This window comes from Phymastichus coffea, unplaced genomic scaffold (genome assembly GCF_024137745.1).
Source record: "Phymastichus coffea isolate CEN01 unplaced genomic scaffold, Cenicafe_Pcof_1.1 PCOF00035, whole genome shotgun sequence".
Taxonomy (NCBI): domain Eukaryota; kingdom Metazoa; phylum Arthropoda; class Insecta; order Hymenoptera; family Eulophidae; genus Phymastichus; species Phymastichus coffea.
In genome coordinates this window covers 1434658-1456577 of record NW_026706846.1, presented here as the reverse complement: position 1 = coordinate 1456577, position 21920 = coordinate 1434658, and the positions used below count along the sequence as shown (strand labels likewise).

At 32.7% G+C, this 21920-nt stretch overlaps 1 protein-coding gene across 2 annotated transcripts in view; it reads right to left on the bottom strand.

The window, feature by feature from the left end:
* LOC131663400 (Bardet-Biedl syndrome 1 protein homolog) overlaps nucleotides 1-21920 on the bottom strand; it is a 517955-nt gene that overhangs the window by 219872 nt on the left and 276163 nt on the right. For both annotated transcript variants that reach the window (XM_058933792.1, XM_058933793.1), the window contains exon 3: nucleotides 5180-5389. In XM_058933792.1, the coding sequence (XP_058789775.1) occupies nucleotides 5180-5389 (210 nt within the window). The remainder of the gene's footprint in view (nucleotides 1-5179; nucleotides 5390-21920) is intronic.

The following is a 21920-nucleotide window of genomic DNA, read 5'->3' as shown; positions in this document are numbered from 1 at the left end:
CGCGATTAATAATATCAATGATTTTATTCATCTACTTCTACACTATAAATACTATATCGGCAAAAGGTCAGCGCGAAAAAATTAATCACTACTTTTAATCCGTATGATCCTAACACTCACGTTCTATTCGACGAAATGGCGGAAAGGTCAGCGCGATTCAATAGGTACCGGCATCGACGGATTCACGCGTCGCGACGACCTATTGCACCAAAAAATCCACTCCCGTATTCCGCGATTAATTTTAATGAGTGGCACTTTGCCTACTTACGATTTTCCTTGCTGAGTTTCGGCGAACGAAATTAGCGTGAACAGACGGTGTCTAACACAATTAGTCCTGCGTAACGAGATTATCTGGCTCAATCACTCCTTCTAGCTAGAAGACCAGTGGTAAAATGGACGAGAATCGGCTTTTCGCGGTCAAAGACCGCTTTTCTTCTCCTCTTTCCGAGAAGAAATATTATTATTGGTCGGTATGCTAATTCGGATATCGGTAGCGCCCTCCGAATATTTTATCATTGGTCCGTATGTAAATTAGAGGGATACAGCGCCATCCTTAACTCTCCTACTTTCGTCGTTATTTACCCTCTCTCACCCCTCACTAAGGTAGCTTACATTAATTGATGAGAAAGATCTACCCCTACTCTTATCTATTTTTCTATCCGGACGGAAATCAAATTTTATTCTAATTCGCTTATCGGTCGTGACGTCACTAGCGAATTTCGTCAGAGGTTCGAATTCTGTCGGTTAATTTATTGATTAAAGTTAATGGGTAGTTATCGCTCTGATAGGTGACAACTCGCGCGAGGCGAGTTTGTCCCGTACGAAGGCCTTTTTAACAGCCGAGCGGCCTTAGACTCGGGCGGCAGTCAGGCTTTCGGGCACCCCGGCCCGTTCGCGCGTCAATAATGAAATCCCTGTTAATTATAATTCGACACTCGATATCGTTTTTGTAAAATAAATAATTGAACGTTTATAACGTTTTTCGCTTGTTTATTAAAAGGAAAAATGTAATAGCGATTTTCTTTAATATAGTACGGAAGCATATGGATACACTTATAGGCGTTTATAATTATAATATTTATTCTAGTCTCTTTCACAACATAAATAAGTTAAGCAGAATAGAGAGATATATATATATATAAATTCTCAGACGCGTAATTTTCGCCTCGCGATGTCTATTATTTTTTTGGTTACATAAAAAGTATTACTCACTTTGTATTAATATTGTAAATATAAATTGGTCCAAAATATTATTCGCTTCGTGATGTGGCCAATCACTTTTTCTTTGAATCTGATCAGATCAACTGGTCCAATATATTTTTTATACAATACTTTAGCAACACGCAAGAAAATGATAATTGCTATGATTTTCGTTGTCCAATATATTCTTTATCCAATAGTGTAGCAACACGCAAGAAAATGATAATTCCTATGATTTTCGTTTACACAAAATTATTAAAACAATTGTACTCGACACTTCTAATACTTAATCGCAACTCAAACAATTATATTCTCAAACTCTTATTATGGTTTTAACTTCAGTAGGAAAAATGCAGTCTTCTTAATTGAGCGCTCGCTCCTAACTGACTAATTCTCCCTATCTGGGGTCGTTGTTTTCGCCGGTTCATTATATATCTTTTCTCCTCGCATTCCGTCTCTTTCTCGCACATACGCTTTAGACATTTACGCTTCTTGTATCGGCTCGTCTTACCTAGCTAAGCACGCTGACCAAAGCATGCTGTCGCAGCATGCTGCCGCAGCGTGAATCAGCCTCTGCCGCACATTCCTACCGAGTCGCGCACACGAATACTGCTAGCTATACTATGTCCGAACGGAAATCTCGGGTCCGAAATATTATTCGACAAAATACAATTATAACAGAATGAAGTGTCACGTAACACGCTCGCTATTATAATAGGGGGTGTGTCGGTCGCATGCAAATTTTTTTTTTTTTATAATTCGGTATTTATTCCATGTTCATTTTCTAATTATAATTTTAATTTTAATTCGTTGTGAATACATATATAATATACGTCGTTTCAATTGTAGCGCCCCCATCTTCGCATTTAAATATAATTCTATTCATCATTTCATATAATCTGTCTCGCTCGCTCTTGTTTAGTCTATTTCGCTCGCTCTGTTTCGCTCGCTCTGTCTCAGTCTGTCTCGCTCGCTCATGCTTAGTTCATCTCGGTGCTTCAAAATGGCCGCTCGGTCTCTCGCATGTACGCCTCGTGTTCCCGTATCGGTTGTTGGAGCGCCTCCTGGGGCGCTCCCGTGTCGGTTAAGTGACGTTTTCCCGGGTGTTTGTGTGTGGTCACTGTTGTGATTGTGTGTGGCGCTTAGGATGTCGCCGATGGTGTTCGGCAGCCCGACACAGCTGATTGCCGGCTGCCACTTCATCGGCGATTTTCTGCTCGCCCCAGGGGTGTCAGTGCTTTGTGAGTGTTGGTGTTGGTGCCTGTGAGTGTAACGGATCTGCATTTCCGTTGCATTTCCCAGTAAAGTTTCCCGTTTTTCTTTCGCCGGTCAGCAACACGTGGTCGGGAGTGAGTGTGTGCGTGCGCTCTCTTATTTCGTGGTGCGCTCCTTTTTTTTTTCTTTTAAGTGTCCGTCGGATCGCGTTTGTCGAGTTTGTTTTGCCAATATCTCCGGTGTGGTTGTTCGGGCGTGGAAAAGGGTAATTGTTTTTTTATATGGCGCGTTTGTTTTTATTTTGTAAAACTGGTTACGGGACGGCAAGGGACGGGAATGGCTTTCCTGAGGTGTTGCAAATAATGCAGCGCTCAGGAAAGGCTTTGTAATGTACCGCATTACAATATATCTACATGCAATTTGCTCGTGCGTTGATTCGATTGCACACCCACCCATGCAAGGGCTGACACAATTTAATGGCTACTATGGATGTAGCTAGTGTCTACACCCGGGTTATTGAGTTGGGTTGGGTTGCGTAAAATATATTGTCATCGATGATGATATAGCCAACAGAAACGATCGGGATACGCGGGAACAGATGCGACAGGCTGTTGAGTCTGGCGAAACAATTTTCGGAGTTAAAAATTCATCGGTTTTAACTGGTTTAAGGGGGTTCGATATTATTTTTGGTTTTGTTCCTGATCCAATGCATTTTATGGACTTGGGAATAGGCAAACAGTTTATTAAATATTGGGTAGACATTATAAATATGCTGAATCGGATGCAATTGACAACTTTTTAAGAGCTTTGAAAGTCCCGAATAAGCTCATGAGAAATTCTTGTTCTATATGAGATTGAAAATTTTGGAAAACTAAAGAATACCAAAACTAGATACTATATTATAGTACAGTAGCTCTGATGATGATTCCTCGAATGAAGTGCTATGCCATACATGGGTCCCACTTGGTACGAGCTTATTACATACTGATGCAAGAAAATATTACGAGGGCTGAGTTATGCGAAGCGCACCGTTTATTAACGATTTTTGTAGGAATGACGGAAATCTTATATTCGAGAAGTGCAATGACTTATAACATTCATCAGTTGCTTCATGTAGTTCAAAGTGTTATTAACTGGGGTTCTTTGTATCACCATTCCAGTTATGGATTTGAAAATGGAAATGGAATTATTGTGAAAGAGATACATGCTGCAAAAGGTGTATTATATCAACTCTGCAGAGTCATGGGAATGAGAAAGATCCAATTAGCTTTACGAAAATTCTTATTGGCAAACAAACCGGATTCTCGTGCGTTACCCTATATTCAATACATAGAAACAAACGAGTGTGCAAATGTGCTTAGCACTGATATTGGCAAGTATTTTGGTAAAGATTTGCGTCCAGTAGACCAATGGATAGAACTTTTACGTTTGTCCAATTATACTTGTGTTTATCATAAATTAGTCAAAATGGATTGTACCTACTTATCTTGCAATAAAGCAAGACTTCGATCGAATAATTCTTTTGCAAGAACAATCGATAACGATTATATACAGATTGATTCCTTTATTGTAGATACATTAAATGAACAAGAGTAGACCTTATGCAAGACCGTGAATGTAGCGAATATTATCGATATTGAAGAACACGTTCTCAATTTTCAAATTAAAAGAATAGTATCTATTGAGGGAGAATTAAGAGCTATCGATAGTGTTTCTATTAATAGAATTTGTGTTTACCTGACTTGTGAGAATGAATCGTACTTGTGTGCCATTCCAAATATATATTCTTATTAAGAATTTCTAGCGTTAGTTTGCGCGCAGATGAAACTTGTTTGTGATTAATAGCTACAAAATATTGGAATGAATTTGGCTGATTTATGATAATCATTTTACTAAAAACTATCATTTTTATGCTTGTGTTCAATGTTTGGAGCATTGCATTGAATTGTGATACGACGTAATTTATTGTCAAAATAAATATAACGTCTGTAAACTACAACTTTTTAATATATAAAGATTATTTTTAATTGAAAAAAATCACAAATGAACTTATTCCTTCGTAAAATGACGTCTTTTCTACAAAAAATGACGTCTTTTATCTGAATAAAAGACGTTTTTCAATAATGCGACGTCTTATAATCGCCAAAAAAATGACGTCTTTTATCTCGGAAAAAGATGTATTTCAAAAACGCGACATCTTATAATCAGGAAAAATGACGTCTTTTTCCGAAAATTACGTCATTATTAAGTGCCCGAGAAAATTCGTCGGGAGGAAAGGACGTCTTTTCTACCAAAAATGACGTCTTTTATCTCGGAGAAAGACATCTTTAAAAAGCGGGACAGTTTATAATCCTGAAAAAATGACGTATTTTCCCTGAAAATTACGTCATTAATAAATGCGCGATAAATTCTTTTCGAGAAAATGACGTCTTTTTATAAAGAATGACGTCTTTTTTTACGAAAATAGACGCCTGAAAACGTTCCATTTTGATACATGAAATCATATCTAAAAAAGACGTCAAAAAAAGACGTCAAGAAAAGACGTCATAAAAACACGTCTTTATTTTCAATTGGGGATAACTCATTATTACTTTTAGGTATTATGTAGTCAGCGCAAATAGGAATTCTGGTTATTATAGTATATTAATGTATATTTCATTCAATTTTTTAAATATTTTTTTAAATAATATTTAAATAAAAATAACAAATTTCTAAATTAGAATTAATACTTATATGTTCTGTAATGATACTGTATTATACTTACATCTTGCTCGCGAATATCAGCGTTCAATGGAGGTAGACAAAACTTGAAATGTGGTCTCATGTTTTTAAAAATGAATACACTTGAGCTAGCTCCTATAGCAAGTGCTGCTGATTTTCTATCATCATTCTCTGTGTTGAATTCCACGATTGAACATGGTATTTCTGTTATTATCTGCTGAGTTATTTCATCTGCTCCTTTGAATACTCTAATCTACGTAATCCAAAAATTAAAGCATAAAATTCAGTTTAACAATTTCAGCTTACGAGTATTAAATAATTAGATAGAAAAATAAAGATATAACGAAAGCACAACAAGAAATATTTTATAATATAGCAAATAATATAGAAAATATAGCAAGTGATTATCAATTCTATTATACTTAGAAAAGACAAATTTAACTATATCTGGTGACGAAGTGATAAACTTTATTAATATGAAAACAGAAATTTACCTACTAAAGTTAGAAATTTACCTACCTAGTTAAATGTTAAATTACAAAAGAAAAATAGCTTATATGAAAAAATATTTAATAAATTAATAAATTTAAGTGATTTAGGTGATTCCCAATACTAATTACTCACTTACTTATGCCAAGATAGCTAAGCAAAGTTTAATAACAGTGAAATACAATCCATTTCTAGTAATGAAAACAAAATTAAAGAGATTTAAAAATTGAACTCATAATACTGTGGTAAAAGAATTACTTGAAAATATAATTATTCTAATGAAGAAGGTAACAGAAACGATGGGTGGAACTGTTATATTAAAATGTCTGAATAAAGATATAAATACAAGAAATTTAAAGATTATATTGTAACATAATTCATGTTTTTAAGAATTGAAATAATAGAATGCACATTATAATCATTAGTATTTTATTCCACAACATCATCATAAAAACCAAGAGACAGTCAAAACGGCCACTTAGTCAAAAAACAATATGTTCATTTCATCTCCACGAAACAATAGTGAAAAGTACAAAATGGCATGAAAATTAGCCTAAAAATAAATAAATAAAATAAAGACTGCCATAAAGAAATACGACCACAAAATGAAAACCATCCGTATTATTCGGCATCGTGAGACCATATCGAGATACATATATTCACAAATTATAAAAAGTTAGGACTAAAATAAAGGAAAATGCTCTTGCTTGTCGGAGATCGTAATCGAAGCTGCCAACTGAAAACAAATTACTACTCTACAAAGTTGTACTCAAACTAGTTTGGATTTATGGCACTCAACTGAAGGGCTCCTCTCAATTCGAATATTAAAATCCTCGAAAGATTTCAATCGAAAATACTACATAATATCAACGAAGATGGATAATTATAGAAGGACAGGTTTTATGAGTGCTCAATCAATGGACTCTCTAATATTGTCCGTAGTTCTGTTAGGCAACTGCTGCACCACCGTCACTGCCTAACAAAGCTACAGTATATGTATAGCTTTTCGCAACGCTTGACGTATGAAACTACACACCTTGATTCAGTTTTACTATGCATTAGTTTAAGGGCCAAGGGGGTTTCGAAACCGATCAATATCCCGTAAAATACTAAGTTTTTCTATAACCTTCTGAATCAAAATCCGATAGATATTTAGTCGTACGGGGCAGTTTTCATAAATATTAACAGATTTATTGTTTAAACTACGATTCATTTTTTCCATTCATGTTGTGGATGTAGGAAATGTAAAATGATTTGTTATTTAATAATAAATACGCTGTTTTTACCCAAATTGAAGAAATATCAATTAGAATTAGAGTATTGTAAATTAGTTAAAAAAATTCGGGATAGCAAAAGTTTTATTGTTTGATTGGTTGTATATTTTTTCATGGCTGATTATATCAACGGGAAAACACGAGCTTTTTCAACTCGTAAAAGCAGAAGCAATAAGACAGAAACATAGTTTATACCGTAAATAATTATATACCCGAAATTATACTGATAAAGTCTTGAATCAAACCAATAGTCGATCCTCTTAAAGCCATAATAAGCAAAGTAGATCCAATCAAAAGTATCATAAGTGAGAAGGAAAATCTTCCCGAAACTTTTATTACAGTTAAAATGCGGAATTTCTAAAAAAAATCAAAATATGAAATCAATTATTCTGGTGATAGTGTCGATAGTAGGACACTGCCAAGTCTAGCGACGAAGAATAAAATTAGAAGACAGATGCTCCTGCTGCTTACTACTTGTTGTTGCAGAAAACTCTTTCTCGATGAGAATGAGCTCTGCAGCCTCGGGTGCTAATTGATATAACACGTTTCCCACTTCAATCTTTTTTGGCGGCTCGACGGCGGTTGGCGACTCGACTGCGATCATTTCCAACGCTTCTATCCCCTCCCGTTCCACCAATAGGATGCTGTAATAACCCCAAGGAAGTGTATTGGTGGTTCTAGGTAGCAAGAAGCGTTTATCGTTATGCGCATTGAGTGCGATCTTTGTTTGTCTCTCGCTGTACGTATAACTGATGATGACGTGATCTGATAGACTTTTGCGGTCGGCTTGGAGTTACATTTTCTCAGAGACATTTGACTTTGTCCTCGAATATAATTGTAGCATTGAATACAAATTTCTTTATCCCTTTTACCTTCTTTATTGGATTTTTATTCTGAATTCTAACGCTGTACATTTTGCTTCTGACAAGCCAGGGAGGCGTCCGTCACCGATTTTCTTCAAACTTTGCATACGATTAGAGTATCGAAAAATATTGGACACGTATTTTTTTGTAGCGGCCCATACGGTAATTTAGGTGGTAAAAACAGGGTTGCCAATTATAATTATCTACATACGCTTGAAGTGCATAAGATGGCGAGACGCTAAATTCAAATTATCATATCTCGGTGAAAGAAAAAGATATCTGAACGATTCAAAATTCATTTTGAAGGGAAAGACTCATACTTTAAGATATATTAATTAGTTTGACCGAAAAAAATTATCTTATGATCTTACATAACCTCAAATATGTGTAAAAGTCGTGTTTTTTGGACTTGAAAAGATTTATAGTGTTTCTTTTGTAATGTTTTTCGTTCTTTCAAATGAGAAACTAAGTTTTTTGAGTCCAATTCCAAAAATTGGCCCAAATCTGGCTCAACTTGAATATTTCAAATGGAAACTACTGTTGCTTATGGCAGATTCGAATTATGGGGGAAATTACACGTTCAAACGTGATATCAAATTTTACCGAAAAAATTTGTATTTTGAGTCCCAAAGTGGCAATAAAAACATTTTATTATATATTTTGTTTATTATAAATATTATTTATTTATTTTTTTTAATAATTACATTCATATACATATTAACATATATAAAATACAACTTTCTTTTTATCCCGTACATATGTTTGATATTTTTGAGAATTATTTTATATAATTATAGTATATAATTCTTACAATAATGATACTCTGTAAAAAAATGATTGAAGCATAACTTTTTTTTACACCAACTACAAATTATAATTACAATGTTATCTTCGTAGGTACATACAGGTTCTTCTTTTATGGCAAAGCAAAATTCAACAGGATTATCAAATTTTGGAGGTCTATCAATATAACCACTTTTGAACCATGCATGCTTAAAAGTATTATAATACCTCGGAGAAGATAACTGATTATGTACGAGGGATTGCATTTTTATGATAAAATTTCTTTCCTGTAAATTGATATTGTATTGAAATTACTATCATTAAAATTACTTGTTCCGGTACAACTTCTTGTACGGTATTATTACATTGCTCACTCCAAGAGTCTAAGAGTAAGACCGATGAATTCCCAGTATTTTTTAAAAATACTTCTTGCATCCACGTCTGAAGCAGTTGCTTAGAAAGCTTTCCAGATGTAGAAGCTCGTATTAATACATTTTCTGGTGTAAATAATGTCTGTCTAACTCGAGGCCCAAAGTCTCCACTTGCTTCTTTCAATACTAAAAATAAAGGTGAAAGCAAATTACCCTCTGCTGATATAACAGGTTAAATAGTGTAGCTGTGTGTTAAGGAAGACAGTGATTGTGCTATGCTTTGAATTTCTTTCAGTCCTCTATAATTTAATGTTCTACCACTGTGAATCTCCAAATTAAATCCGCTCTGATCAGAATTATATACATTGCTTGCACCGTATCTTGTAAGCAATTGTTTAATTTCAACTCTAAAAGTTTCACATTGATTTTTAATTTCATCAATATTTTTCAATGAATCTGTTGTAACAAATTTAGTGATTTTTCGAGATACTATATTATGTTTCTTTTTAAATTGCCAGATCCACCAATTCGATGCTTTGAATAAAGGCATAGCTATTTCAGCTTTTTTTTTAAAGCCCATCTTTTCAAATCAATATCATGTACAGTAGGGTGGTCGTTAATTTTTTTTTTTTTCGAATCCACTTTCGGGCCGGGTGAATTTGTACTCTATACCCCTCAAAACTCGTGCGCAAATAGGTTTTAATTTTTTAAAATTGATTTAACACGTGCCTCAAAGCACCTCAAGTTTCCCATGTATTTTAAATGGGAAAAACATGTAAAAACGGTTTTCCCTCTAAAACCCAATCAAAATCTCGAAAATTCAATTTAAAAAACATATTTTCTTGTGTATTTTGAGACGCTGAATCGAATGGTGCAGTTAGTTTTTGCCTAAATTGCGTCAAAAAAAAATTATAAGCCAAAAACTTCGAAAAAATCGAAAAATAAGCTAAAAACGGCAATCGACTGGCTTGTAAACGTCATTACCGATCAATTTCGTTTTTAAAAATACATATTTTCTCATGTATTTTGAGACGCTGAATCGAATAGTGCAATTAGTTTTTGCCTAAATTGCGTCAAAAAAAAATTAAAAGCCAAAAACGTCGAAAAAATCGAAAAATAAGCAAAAATCGGCGATGAACTGACTACTAAACTTCGTCACCAATCGATTTCGTTTTCACAGGAGGGTATTTTAATGTATTTTGACTTGCTGAATCGAATGGTTCGATTAGTTTTTGTCTAAATAATGATTAAATGAAGTAGAGAGTGAAAATCGTCGAAAAAAAACATGAAAAATCAATGCAATTGACCGACATATGTACTTGTAATGTTTGAGATCAACTAAAAATATGAAATTTTTTCAATAAGTCAAAAAAACTGATGTATCAAATACTTTTAGGTCATATTAATTCATTCAAAAACGGCTAAAACAATTTAAATAATACAATAATTTTTATGAATAGTACAGACAACCACGTTACTGTAATTATAAGATTATCGTATCTGTTTAATTTATTTCCTGAATAACGAAAAGTAAAGCCATTTTAAATGTGGGTATTGTAGCATATTACCGGAAGCGCATGCGCGAACTGACTGCATTGGAGACCCACCGCCACTTAGTAAAAACTGCATTGGATATCATGCTGTCAACCGTAAGACGTTGTATTTATATTTCTAATTGTAGAATACAATAGTTTCTTATTTTCGAGTACCTGATTTAGTTACAATTTTATTACAGATACGTTAGTTCCTAAGGAGAACTACGGATGCCATAATTAGTTTATCAGTTACTTAATAAAAGTCTTATTCAGTTGTCAATCTCCAAGAGCTGCCTTATAGGTTATAATGACTTCATAACGTAAACAAGAGAAGCTAAACTAAAATTAAAATGTGATGTGGTTTGTGTTTTCAAACAAAAAATAGAGTTACACAGTGTTATTGATAACAAGATACAACATGAAAACATTTATTTACATAGAATATTGTTAGCAATCTAGCAAAAAGTGATAATAGCTTCTTTAACATTTTAATTGGCAATTAAATTGAGGAGACTGATATTATTTGAAAAAAATCGATATATACAATCTATCTATATCTATATCTCCTTTATTGCAAATATAGACTGGTTTTTATGAAGCATCCTTGAAAAAACAACATGTATGGATTTTATCTACGAGTTTTATTTTTACAAAAAAAATGATGCCCTATACCAATCTAATAGAGAATATTCGTCATTCAGGTATGTATTCCATAATTTTTGTGTGTAAAAGTTTATAAGACAAAAGTGTTTCACGATTTTTTTTAATGTGTGGGAAATAGATTTTTAAATGATTTTTTGAATCATTTAAAAATTTTGGGGTGAGAAATATTTTCTAATATTTAATTTACAAGTTGTACGCAATTTTCAGTGTGAATTAAATATTATTGTTATTAATAAATAAAATCAATTTGTTCTTTATTATTCAGTTATCTTGTTCTAAAGTATATGAACAACATTGCGCAAAGGCGAAGCTTTTATTTTCTCTCTTCCTATCAATATATTTTCAGTCGTTAGCTTGACAGGTTGTTTATTAAATAAAATAATATTAGAAGATATTTCGGTGTCTTTATACTTATTTAAAACCATACTCCAATACTTAACAAAGAAAATGAGACCCAGTAATATAATTTTTATATCAAATCATGACCATTGTGAACTCGCATTGAAAAATAATTAAAAAAGTAGCTGAATGCTCTTATAAAATATTATAAAAATTAATAAAAGTAAAGGGCTTAGTGACATTTTTTTTCACACAAAATATGTATTCACAACTCCAAGCATGTAAAATAATAAAGATAATTGAAAAATTTAATATTCTGGTACAAAGACACCTTAATGAACACAATTTCTGTAAATTATTATTTATTTCCACTAATAATTATTTCTATACTTTTTACAGGATTTACAGTATGATCAAAAAATACAAAGAAGTTTTCAGCAATCTGATTTAACTAGAGAATAAATATAATGCATAAATTAAAGAAACTGAATTCTTAAATTGCAAAGATATTTCATAAACAGTCTGTCAATTCTATGTTTTATTTTAGAAATCCTGGTTAACTAGTTAGACGAAAGTAAAGAGAATGAATCGTTGAGTCTTCAATCCACGGTCGATTATAAAATTTTAAATGCTATTTTTAATTCTTCATCTTTAAAATATATGGCTATTTGAATATCTTCAATTATGTCTTATTATTTACGTGAAAAGATCAAACACATTGGTTATTGCACAAATCAAATAGTGGCAACATATAATCTGCCATCTATACAACAAATGCTGGCTGTGTTATTTTACAATCTCCGAAGAGTATCAAAGACTCTACGCGAATCTGCTAAATTGGCTATTGAAGAATGTTGTATTATTTGGAAGAAAGCAAGAATACCAACACAAGAGGAAAAAAAATGTGTTTTAAAATTAGAAAATGAGTATGATAAGTGGAGAAAAATACAAAAGAATCCTTCTCGCAGCTCAATAACACAGCAGAACAGAGAACAAGAATATAAACAGAGTATAAGCAAATTATTTGATATTGCTCATGCAGATGCACTTGACTTAATGGAAGATGAATTTGACAAGCAATTTTTAAGGGATCAAAGGGGTGAGCTTAGTTTTTGAAAATTATAAACGATTCATTAGTACTATAATATAAATTGATCATTATTTAACTTTTCAAAATGACTCAGAATATTTGAAGTTATTTTTTAATACGAAATAATTATTTGAGAGTAAAATATATATATTCAGTTTGATTATTTAAACCTAGATTATAGTTACTTATTAAATATAAATATAAATCAGTTTTAGAACGATCAGAAAATGAATCATCTGGTAGCAATTTAGAGAATAATGAATCATCGGCAATGGAAGTAGAGTGTGGAAATTCCAATGTTGAGGAGAACGAAACTTTGGCCAACGTTGACAATGACAGAGCAGAAGGTATTTTAACAATATTGAACAAGTACGAGTCTTTCAAACCAGTCTCTAAAGGTTTGCATTCTATTAATAGTCTATTGACAAAAATATTTGATCCCAGTGTAATTTTCTTTCATCAATATGATATCATTTCATATTTTTTTCCAGAACTATTAAATGAGATAATTGGACCAGAATCTGAATCTCCACAATTTCAATCAACACCTCCTGTAAAAAAACGAGCTACTGAACTAGTAGTCACTGCAAAACTTGCAACTGCATTAGATAAATGTAAAATTAGCAAGAGAAACGCAATGCATATATTGATGGCAGCTGCAGAAGCATTTGGCGTTGACACGAGAAATTTAGTAATAAACAATACATCCATTGCCGAGGCTCGTAAACAATTGCGCAAAGAACGATATGAGGCGATTAAGAAGCTTGCTCCGTTTCTTTTTTCTAATTTACCAAGCACCATCCATTTGGATGGGAAATTGCTTCCAGGATATTTACGAAGAGAAACTGTAGACAGACTTGCTATTATCATCACCTGCGGCGAAATAGAACAACTCTTGGGTGTTCCCGAAATCTCTTCAAGTACAGGAGCACATCAAGCGAAAGCAGTATATGAAACATTAACTGATTGGTCCTTACATAATAATATTGAAGCTCTCTGCTGCGATTCTACAGCTAGCAATACTGGTCGCACTAATGGTGCTTGTGTGATCTTAGAGGGCTTAATCGGCAAGGATCTTCTCTATTTAATCTGTAGACACCATATGTACGAGCTTGTACTCAAATGTATTTTTGAATTGAAATTCGGTAAGTCTACTGGCCCCGATGTGCCTTTATTTAGACAATTCCAAGACATTTGGCCATCCGTTGATCAAGATAAGTATGAACCAGGTATCAGGGATAATTTTGTAAAAATATCTCTTCGAAATTTGATAGAGCCTATTTTAAGCTTTTGCTTAGACCAGCTAAAAACAGACGTAGTCAGAAGTGACTACAAAGAATTTTTAGAATTAGTAGTTATATTCCTTGGAGGTACGTTGCCTCAAGGTAATACTTTCCATCCACCTGGTGCTATTCACCATGCCAGGTTTATGGCAAAAGCAATTTATTGTTTAAAAATGTTCATTTTCCGGAAACAATATTTATTAGATTCAGAACTTCGAAAGAAATGTAGGGATGTTTGTATCTTCATAACAAGAGTCTACGTTCAAGGCTGGTTTAGTACACAGAACGCTGCTCAGGCACCAAGTCAAGATTTGAAGTTTTTGAAGTCCTTGTATGAATACAAAAGTATTGATAAAAGTGTATCCAGTTGTGCAATAACAAAATTTCAGAATCATTTATGGTATTTAGTACCGGAACTATCAGCACTAGCATTTTTTGACTCTACCATTTCGACAGAAGAAAAGTTAAAGATGTGTGAAGCTTTGAAGTCAACTAGTAGTGCTTTTGTTTATCAAAAACGAATTTTGGCAACGGACAAAAATGTGACTCAAATAATCAATTCAAGTATCAGTGATTTTATTTGCCATGACACGTATGAATTTTTCAAGCGCTTCAAAATTGACATCTCTTTTTTAACGAAACATCCATCTCAATGGGCAAAAGACAGAAGCTACATTCATGGATTAGAAGTTGTTAAAAACCTTAGGGTCGTGAATGATACGGCAGAACGAGAAATCAAATTAGTCACGGAGTTTAACAACCTTTTAACAAAAGATTATAATCAATCACAATATCTATTACCAGTGATAAAAGATTACCAAAGTTTATTTCCAAATACCAATAAGGAGACGTTGATGCAACCGTATACATAATTCGTTAATTAGACATGTTATTTGAATCGTTCATATATTTGATTAATTCTAGAAGGGGAAATTATAATTTATGGATAAAAAGAGAATTATTTTTCAATATATGATTTATCGTACAAAAATAAAAAAGAAATGAGCTTCAAACTTTACAACCCTTTTTTTTATCTCATTCCCTGTTGAATTTGTTTTTAACTTTGCATTGATTTTTCATGTTTTTTTCGTCGATTTTCACTCTCTACTTCATTTAATCATAATTTAGACAAAAACTAATCGAACCATTCGATTCAGCAAGTCAAAATACATTAAAATACCCACCTGTGAAAACGAAATCGATTGGTGACAAAGTTTAGAAGTCAGTTCATCGCCGATTTTTGCTTATTTTTCGATTTTTTCGAAGTTTTTGGCTTTTAATTTTTTTTTTGACGCAATTTAGGCAAAAACTAATTGCACTATTCGATTCAGCGTCTCAAAATACATAGAAAATATGTATTTTTAAAAACGAAATTGATCGGTAATGACGTTTACAAGCCAGTCGATTGCCGTTTTTAGCTTATTTTTCGATTTTTTCGAAGTTTTTGGCTTATAATTTTTTTTTGACGCAATTTAGGCAAAAACTAACTGCACCATTCGATTCAGCGTCTCAAAATACACAAGAAAATATGTTTTTTAAATTGAATTTTCGAGATTTTGATTGGGTTTTAGAGGGAAAACCGTTTTTACATGTTTTTCCCATTTAAAATACATGGGAAACTTGAGGTGCTTTGAGGCACGTGTTAAATCAATTTTAAAAAATTAAAACCTATTTGCGCACGAGTTTTGAGGGGTATAGAGTACAAATTCACCCGGCCCGAAAGTGGATTCGAAAAAAAAAAAATTAACGACCACCCTAATGTACAGTCATCTTCGATATCATAGCTTCATTAAAATTATTAAAAACATATTCTGATATCTTGAATAATTTATCATATATACTGCCTCCTGCTTCAACTTGCTGTTTCCATTGTCGTAATTGTCGCTCGCTAGTTACTTGTTTGTATTTGTGCTTTACAGTATTAAATGAATAAGGCTTATCTTTTCCACTCAACCAAAACTTTACTGCTTCTTCTTTATATTTAAAGTCAATTTTGTCTTGCTCACATGGATTATTTAATTCTTCTAGAAAATCCTCAGATTCTTCGTTTTCCATGTACTCAATAGCTTCTGGATAAATGGCCTAGCCGGATAAGATGGTCGAAACTGCCCCCAACGGTTAAGCCAAGCGGAATATGGCATCTTGTAGGGCTTGATTAGAAACTCTTTTGACCAAATTTTCAGACCCCTAGGTGGCCAGGGGCACCTTGTAGGTCCAAAAAAGGATCAAACCGTTTTTTTGAGATAACTCGGCTTCTATAATAGCTAACGGAACCAGCCGAACGGCAAAAAATTTATCTTAGAAAGATCTATATACTAGAATTTTTCCAGATTTTTTGGCGCCAAATTCAAATTTTTAGAACGGTTTCTAATTTTTAAAAATTGAAAAAAAACACAAAAAATAACTCCGAGCTTGAAAAAATTTATTTTGTTTATTTTATATTCCTCTATATACTTAAATTTTTTCAGATTTTTTCAAGTGGTGGAACATTGATAAAAAAAATTAATAATCATTTTTCGATCATTTTTCCTACGTTTCCGACGTTTCACTCAATTCCATCGATCGAAAATCATTCATTTTTCTATATTTTGTCAATTCTATAGTTACTGCGGTTATATATGATGTCTTTATACCATCTAAATGTAGATTGAAATTGAGTTACTGAATGTAGGTCCTTATTTTGGAGTCTTTGTCTTGAAAACGCTTAGAGATTATTTTTTGCAAATAATTGTATTTCTGATATCAATGAGGCATTTTGCCTTGTGATGTCTCCGGGTAAGATGGCGAATACCTGGGGACAAAAATGTACAGGATTCATATGGGAGTCGGATATACTATCTGGTTCAGAATTTTTTCTGTCTTGGGAGGCCGAAATTAGCGGGTTATTGACCGAGCATTTCGGCCCGCAAGACATAAAATGTCTTATGGAGCTGGAGATTCCTTCAAGTTGAGCTGCTGCATCTATTGAATGTGAAGTATTTACTAGTATCGTTATTTTATACATATTCCAAAGTGAATGATTGATTCTAATATTCATAATTTTATATACAAATTATTTCACTCTTGATTGCTGTGTTTACGTACTGTAATTAAGTATAAATGTATCAATTTGTAATAACAACATGATCTGAAGGAAAGTGGAATGCGGACTCGGCCTGAAAAAACGGACCGGTCGAATTTATTAAACAAACTCTTGACAGCCTTAAACCTAGGTCAAACGTACATACTTCCTGCATCAAATCAAATAACAACCGGCCTTTGCAAAAAAAAAATGTTTTTTAACTGAAGGTTTCCTTTTATGTAATTAAATCCATTTTATTTAATATACAGTGAATCAGTGGAATTTATTTTCAAGAAGAAAATAATCTATAACAATAATAATAGATTCAGGATTTGAGCATAGGTGTGTAGTTTTTAATTATTTATGTGACTATTTTTCAATAAAGTTTATGAAGTATATTAAGAAATTATCATTAAAATCAATATGTACAGAAAAGATGGAATATATTTATTTATTTTACAGTAAATAAAAACTCCAAGTTTCTTCTCTATTAATAGTATTCTACCTTTAATACGTTTATATTTATTCAGTAAATTATTGAATACATTTACTGAAACCATGTATCTTTGTTTTTTTATTATAATTTCACTACTCTTTGGTATTTGTAAGACTTCAAATCGGGTGTTCTTTTAGTTGAGCTATAACAAAAATAAAATATCCAATTTTTTTATTAAGCCTTACATGTTGATATTCCACTTCATATTAAAGTCAAAATTCCACCCTAGATAATAACAACTTCCTGTTAGTTTTATTCTATTATTTGCTATAAATATATTCTAATCAATGGACACATTGTTACTGCGTACTAAAAAAACAGAAGTTATCAACATTTTGATTCTTACTAAATCAAGTGTCATCTGCATATGTCATAATAAGATGATCAAGTTGAACAAGAAGATCATTAAGAGGACCAGCTAGTGTTAAAGCTAAAATTAACGAAATAAATATTCAAAGTAGAATTATTGAGAATTGTATTGTAATGAATTTTTACTTCTGACATAGACTCCGTAACCTACTGTTTCATATACTTACGTATGTCTAGTTACTGGTGGTATAGCTGGGAATGTCTTGCTAACCAATTATTACCAACAATCATTTTTCGTAGACTTTCGAGAAATCTCTCTGGGCTAGATTATTTTGCATGGAGGTTTCATACACCTTTTTTAAAAAATCAACACTGAAGAAAAATAATTTTAAAGTATGTGCACTATGTTTTACTAATTTGATTTATGAATCAGAATCTTGTCGCTATATACTTCTTGAGCTATATATTCAGTTTAAATTGATCATTTTTAATGTTTATACGATGCTCCACCATGAAAATATCAAATATATCCAATATAATGTATTCGACCAAACATCTTTGGTTTCTAGTCAGAAATCTAAAAGTCTTTCCTGACAATCAACTTTTATTGAACTTCACACATGTATTCTACATATAAAAAGAAGAATTTTGGTCACCTCCAGAATTTCTTAGACCATTTCAAACCCAAGTTATTGCTAATTAAAGGTTTTTTAAAACCAATTTTCAAAAAGTTTCATGCCTCTACTACTTTGAACAAAAAAATTGCTTGAAGGCTCATTTTCTTCCTTCAAATCAATAGAACAAAGTCTTAGATCCCAATTTTTTTCCAGGTATTTTTTACAGCAAACTAAATCAAAGGATATCAAGCAATTACATAGAAAATACTATTTTTCAATATAATTAATCTATAAATTCTGTATATATTGGTTTTGTTTGAAAGCAATTCAATCCACCACTTTTCCAAAACCAAGACTTTGTTCTATGGGTCTTGAGGAAGAAAATGAGCCTCCGAACAATTTTTTTTGTCAAAGTAGTATACCTACGCAAGGATTATTTTTAAAAATGCCTTTAAAAAAACCTTAAAATATTAATAAATTGGGTTTGGCATTGTCTAAAAAATCCTGCAGGTAACCAAAAGTCTTCTTTTTTCATGTGCATACACACAAAGTTTCAAGAAAATTGAATGTTAGGAAAAAATTTTAGGATGTTGGTCAAATCAAGTAGCAACCCACCTTAATATGATTTCAGTTGTAATTTCACTTTTCAAAAATATTCAAAAATATTCATGAAGATCCACTTCATTTCCATTCGAGTTTTGTTGAATAAAACCTGTAAATAATAACAAAGCACTCACAAAGAGTCATATTCTACCTATTATTACAATACTAGAGTTCATCAATACTTATCTGAATGGGTGTCATGTTTTTGAGTATACATTGAAAACTGTACTTGTCTTATTACTGAAAACAATTAACTCACACAATAATATTAACAAACATGCGAAGTGTGCAATCTATTAAGAAGAGTAGAAGACAAGATACTGTAAACAGTAAATATAATGACATGTCCAACTAACCTTAATGCTACAGGAGGTCTAGGCAGAGTGTGGCCAAACCGCGTCTCTCGCGCTGATTGGTCGAGCCAGTTTTGGGACAATATGGCGTCCATCCCCATGCATTAGTATATCTATATATATATAGTGCAGCTTCGTTTCCAGTATGTTTACGTTATGGACTGAAACTATTGACGTTGATTCTTGTTGATTTTTACATTCGCATCGATTTAGTAATTTAGTCAAGTACTTGATAAAATAAAATGATGTGTTGAAAACAATATTGCACCTCGCTGACATTGATGCAAATGCTTTGATTTGCATTATTTATTATGTATTTATATATATATATATATATATATATATATATATATATATATATCCTTATTTCTGTAGACGTAGATGGTTTATTTTTGCACTGAAGTTCCATTTCAATATTCATTCTTTTTCATGTAGTGTATTAATCAGATGAATAATCAAAAAGTGAAACCTTGCATTGAAACTAAAACCTAAAGGTATTTCATTTTGGCTTGCGCGCGCTCGTATGACGTCACATTTGAGACAATATGGCGGCCATTGGCCACACTCTGCCTAGACCCCCTCTACTTAATGCAATCCAACAGACCTTTATTATTGTGTGACAGATTGAGACGTCACGTGTCGTAATGGGCATGAGGTATGATCGTATGGATCGTATGGATCAATTTATTGTATTTTAATAGTGTAGAACTTAAATTATTTCTTGATGAAATTAAGTCAATTTCGATAAATATATTTTTTAGATAAACCAACGCCCCTTGATATAAAACTTAATGTTTCATCCGTTTTCTATTTCTTTCTACTATAAAACTCAATATGTTTTATATAAGTGATTTCTATTCAATTTCAGGTTTATTATGTCTTCCACTACAAATACAAAACAACGTTACAAAAATTGTATTAGATGCAACTTGAATGAAAGAAAATCAACGGGCTACAAAAGGTTTATTCAATCACAATCTGTGGTGGATGATTTGAAAAAATGTCTTAACGTTGATGCTAAAATTGACGATTTTATCTGTAGCAAGTGTTACGCTGTTTTTTCATGTACGAGGAGTAGGTTGACAAAAGAAGAGGCGACAACAACAAATCAGTCTGAAGATAGAGTATCCCAATCGTTCAGCCAACTATCTGTTTCTTCAACAAATTCGTCTCAACAAACTGATCCTGGAGATCCTCCTATATTGTTTACTGAACGAAAGATAGTCGAGGAAGACGAAATAGAATTACCTTAGTATACCAAGATGTATTGCCACACATAAATATTGCTGTATATGCAGAAAAGATCGTAATCTTATGGCAGTACCAATGGAAGCCCGGTTGCAAGTTTTCACTGTGAGGAATATTTTCATTCCCGCTGGTAATCGATGTTGCAAAGATCATCTTATTAAAAAACGTTTATACGAAGAAGTTATGAATAACATCATAGCAACATCTAATGTTAGCAGTATGCAAGCTTCTGATGTTTCTAATTTTTTACAAAAGTTCAGAATAGATGTTGATAAAGAGCTTACTGACAAAGTTGGAGATTTTTCTTTACCTGAAAATCGTCTCATTATTTTCACGGGCTTGACATGGGAAAATCTTTTCGAACTGCGTGCAATGATGACATCACTACGTAATTCAGATTCTCGAAATGTCAGAAAGCCATCGTCGTATTTTTATTCAAACTGCGAACAGGCAACTCTAATAACGTTATTTCTTCTGTGCTCGGTTTGGAGCGTCCTCAACAAGTGTCTGATTTTTCAGCTTCAGTATTAGAATCATTTGAAAAAGATGTGCTACCATCTCGTTTTGGTATAAAAGCAGCGAACCGACAGTACTTGATAGAAAATCACACTGCTCCAGTCGCAAAATTATTACACGATTTGAACGATAGTCAACTGGGTTTAGTATGTGACGGTACATATCTTAGGCATGAAAAAAGTACAAATAACGAATATCAACGTAAATCGTATTCAGGTCAAAAAAAACCCTTTACAATTTGCACAACTAATGGTTGTATAGTAGACATGTTGGGCCCGTATTATGTGAATGTTAACGATGCAAAAATACTTGAAGATATTTTTAATGATCCTGAAGTTTTAGTCACTCTTTTAAGGCCTGGTGATAAATTTTTTTTGGACAGAGGTTTTAGAGATATTATTTGCAAGTTAACTGAAATGGGGTATGAAGGACTCATGCCAGCATTAAAAGGTCAACGAAAACAGCTAACAGCCACTGAGGCAAATAATTCAAGCATGGTTACAATTGTACGTTGGGTCCTTGAAGCAGTCCACGGTGTTATCAGCCAAAAATACAAACTTTTACATAATCAATTTGACAATAAAATGATTCCGCACGCAGGAACATACTGTCGCATAGCTTGCTTTCTTATCAATCTATTTGGGAAAAGATTCGTCTCCAGCATTTCTAGTAGTGAAGAAGTGGTTAACCTTATGAAAAGAAAAAAAGACACGGGCAACAGCTTGGCGGAAGAAGCGGAAAGTGGAAGATGGAGTAGGCGAAAAACGAAATTCATGAAACTAACTTCAAACGATATTTTAGATTTTCCAGAAATGACAGAAGAAGATTTGAAAATTTTTTTCACAGGAACGTATCAGTTGAGCCAAGCAATTTCGTATTTAGCTGAATTAA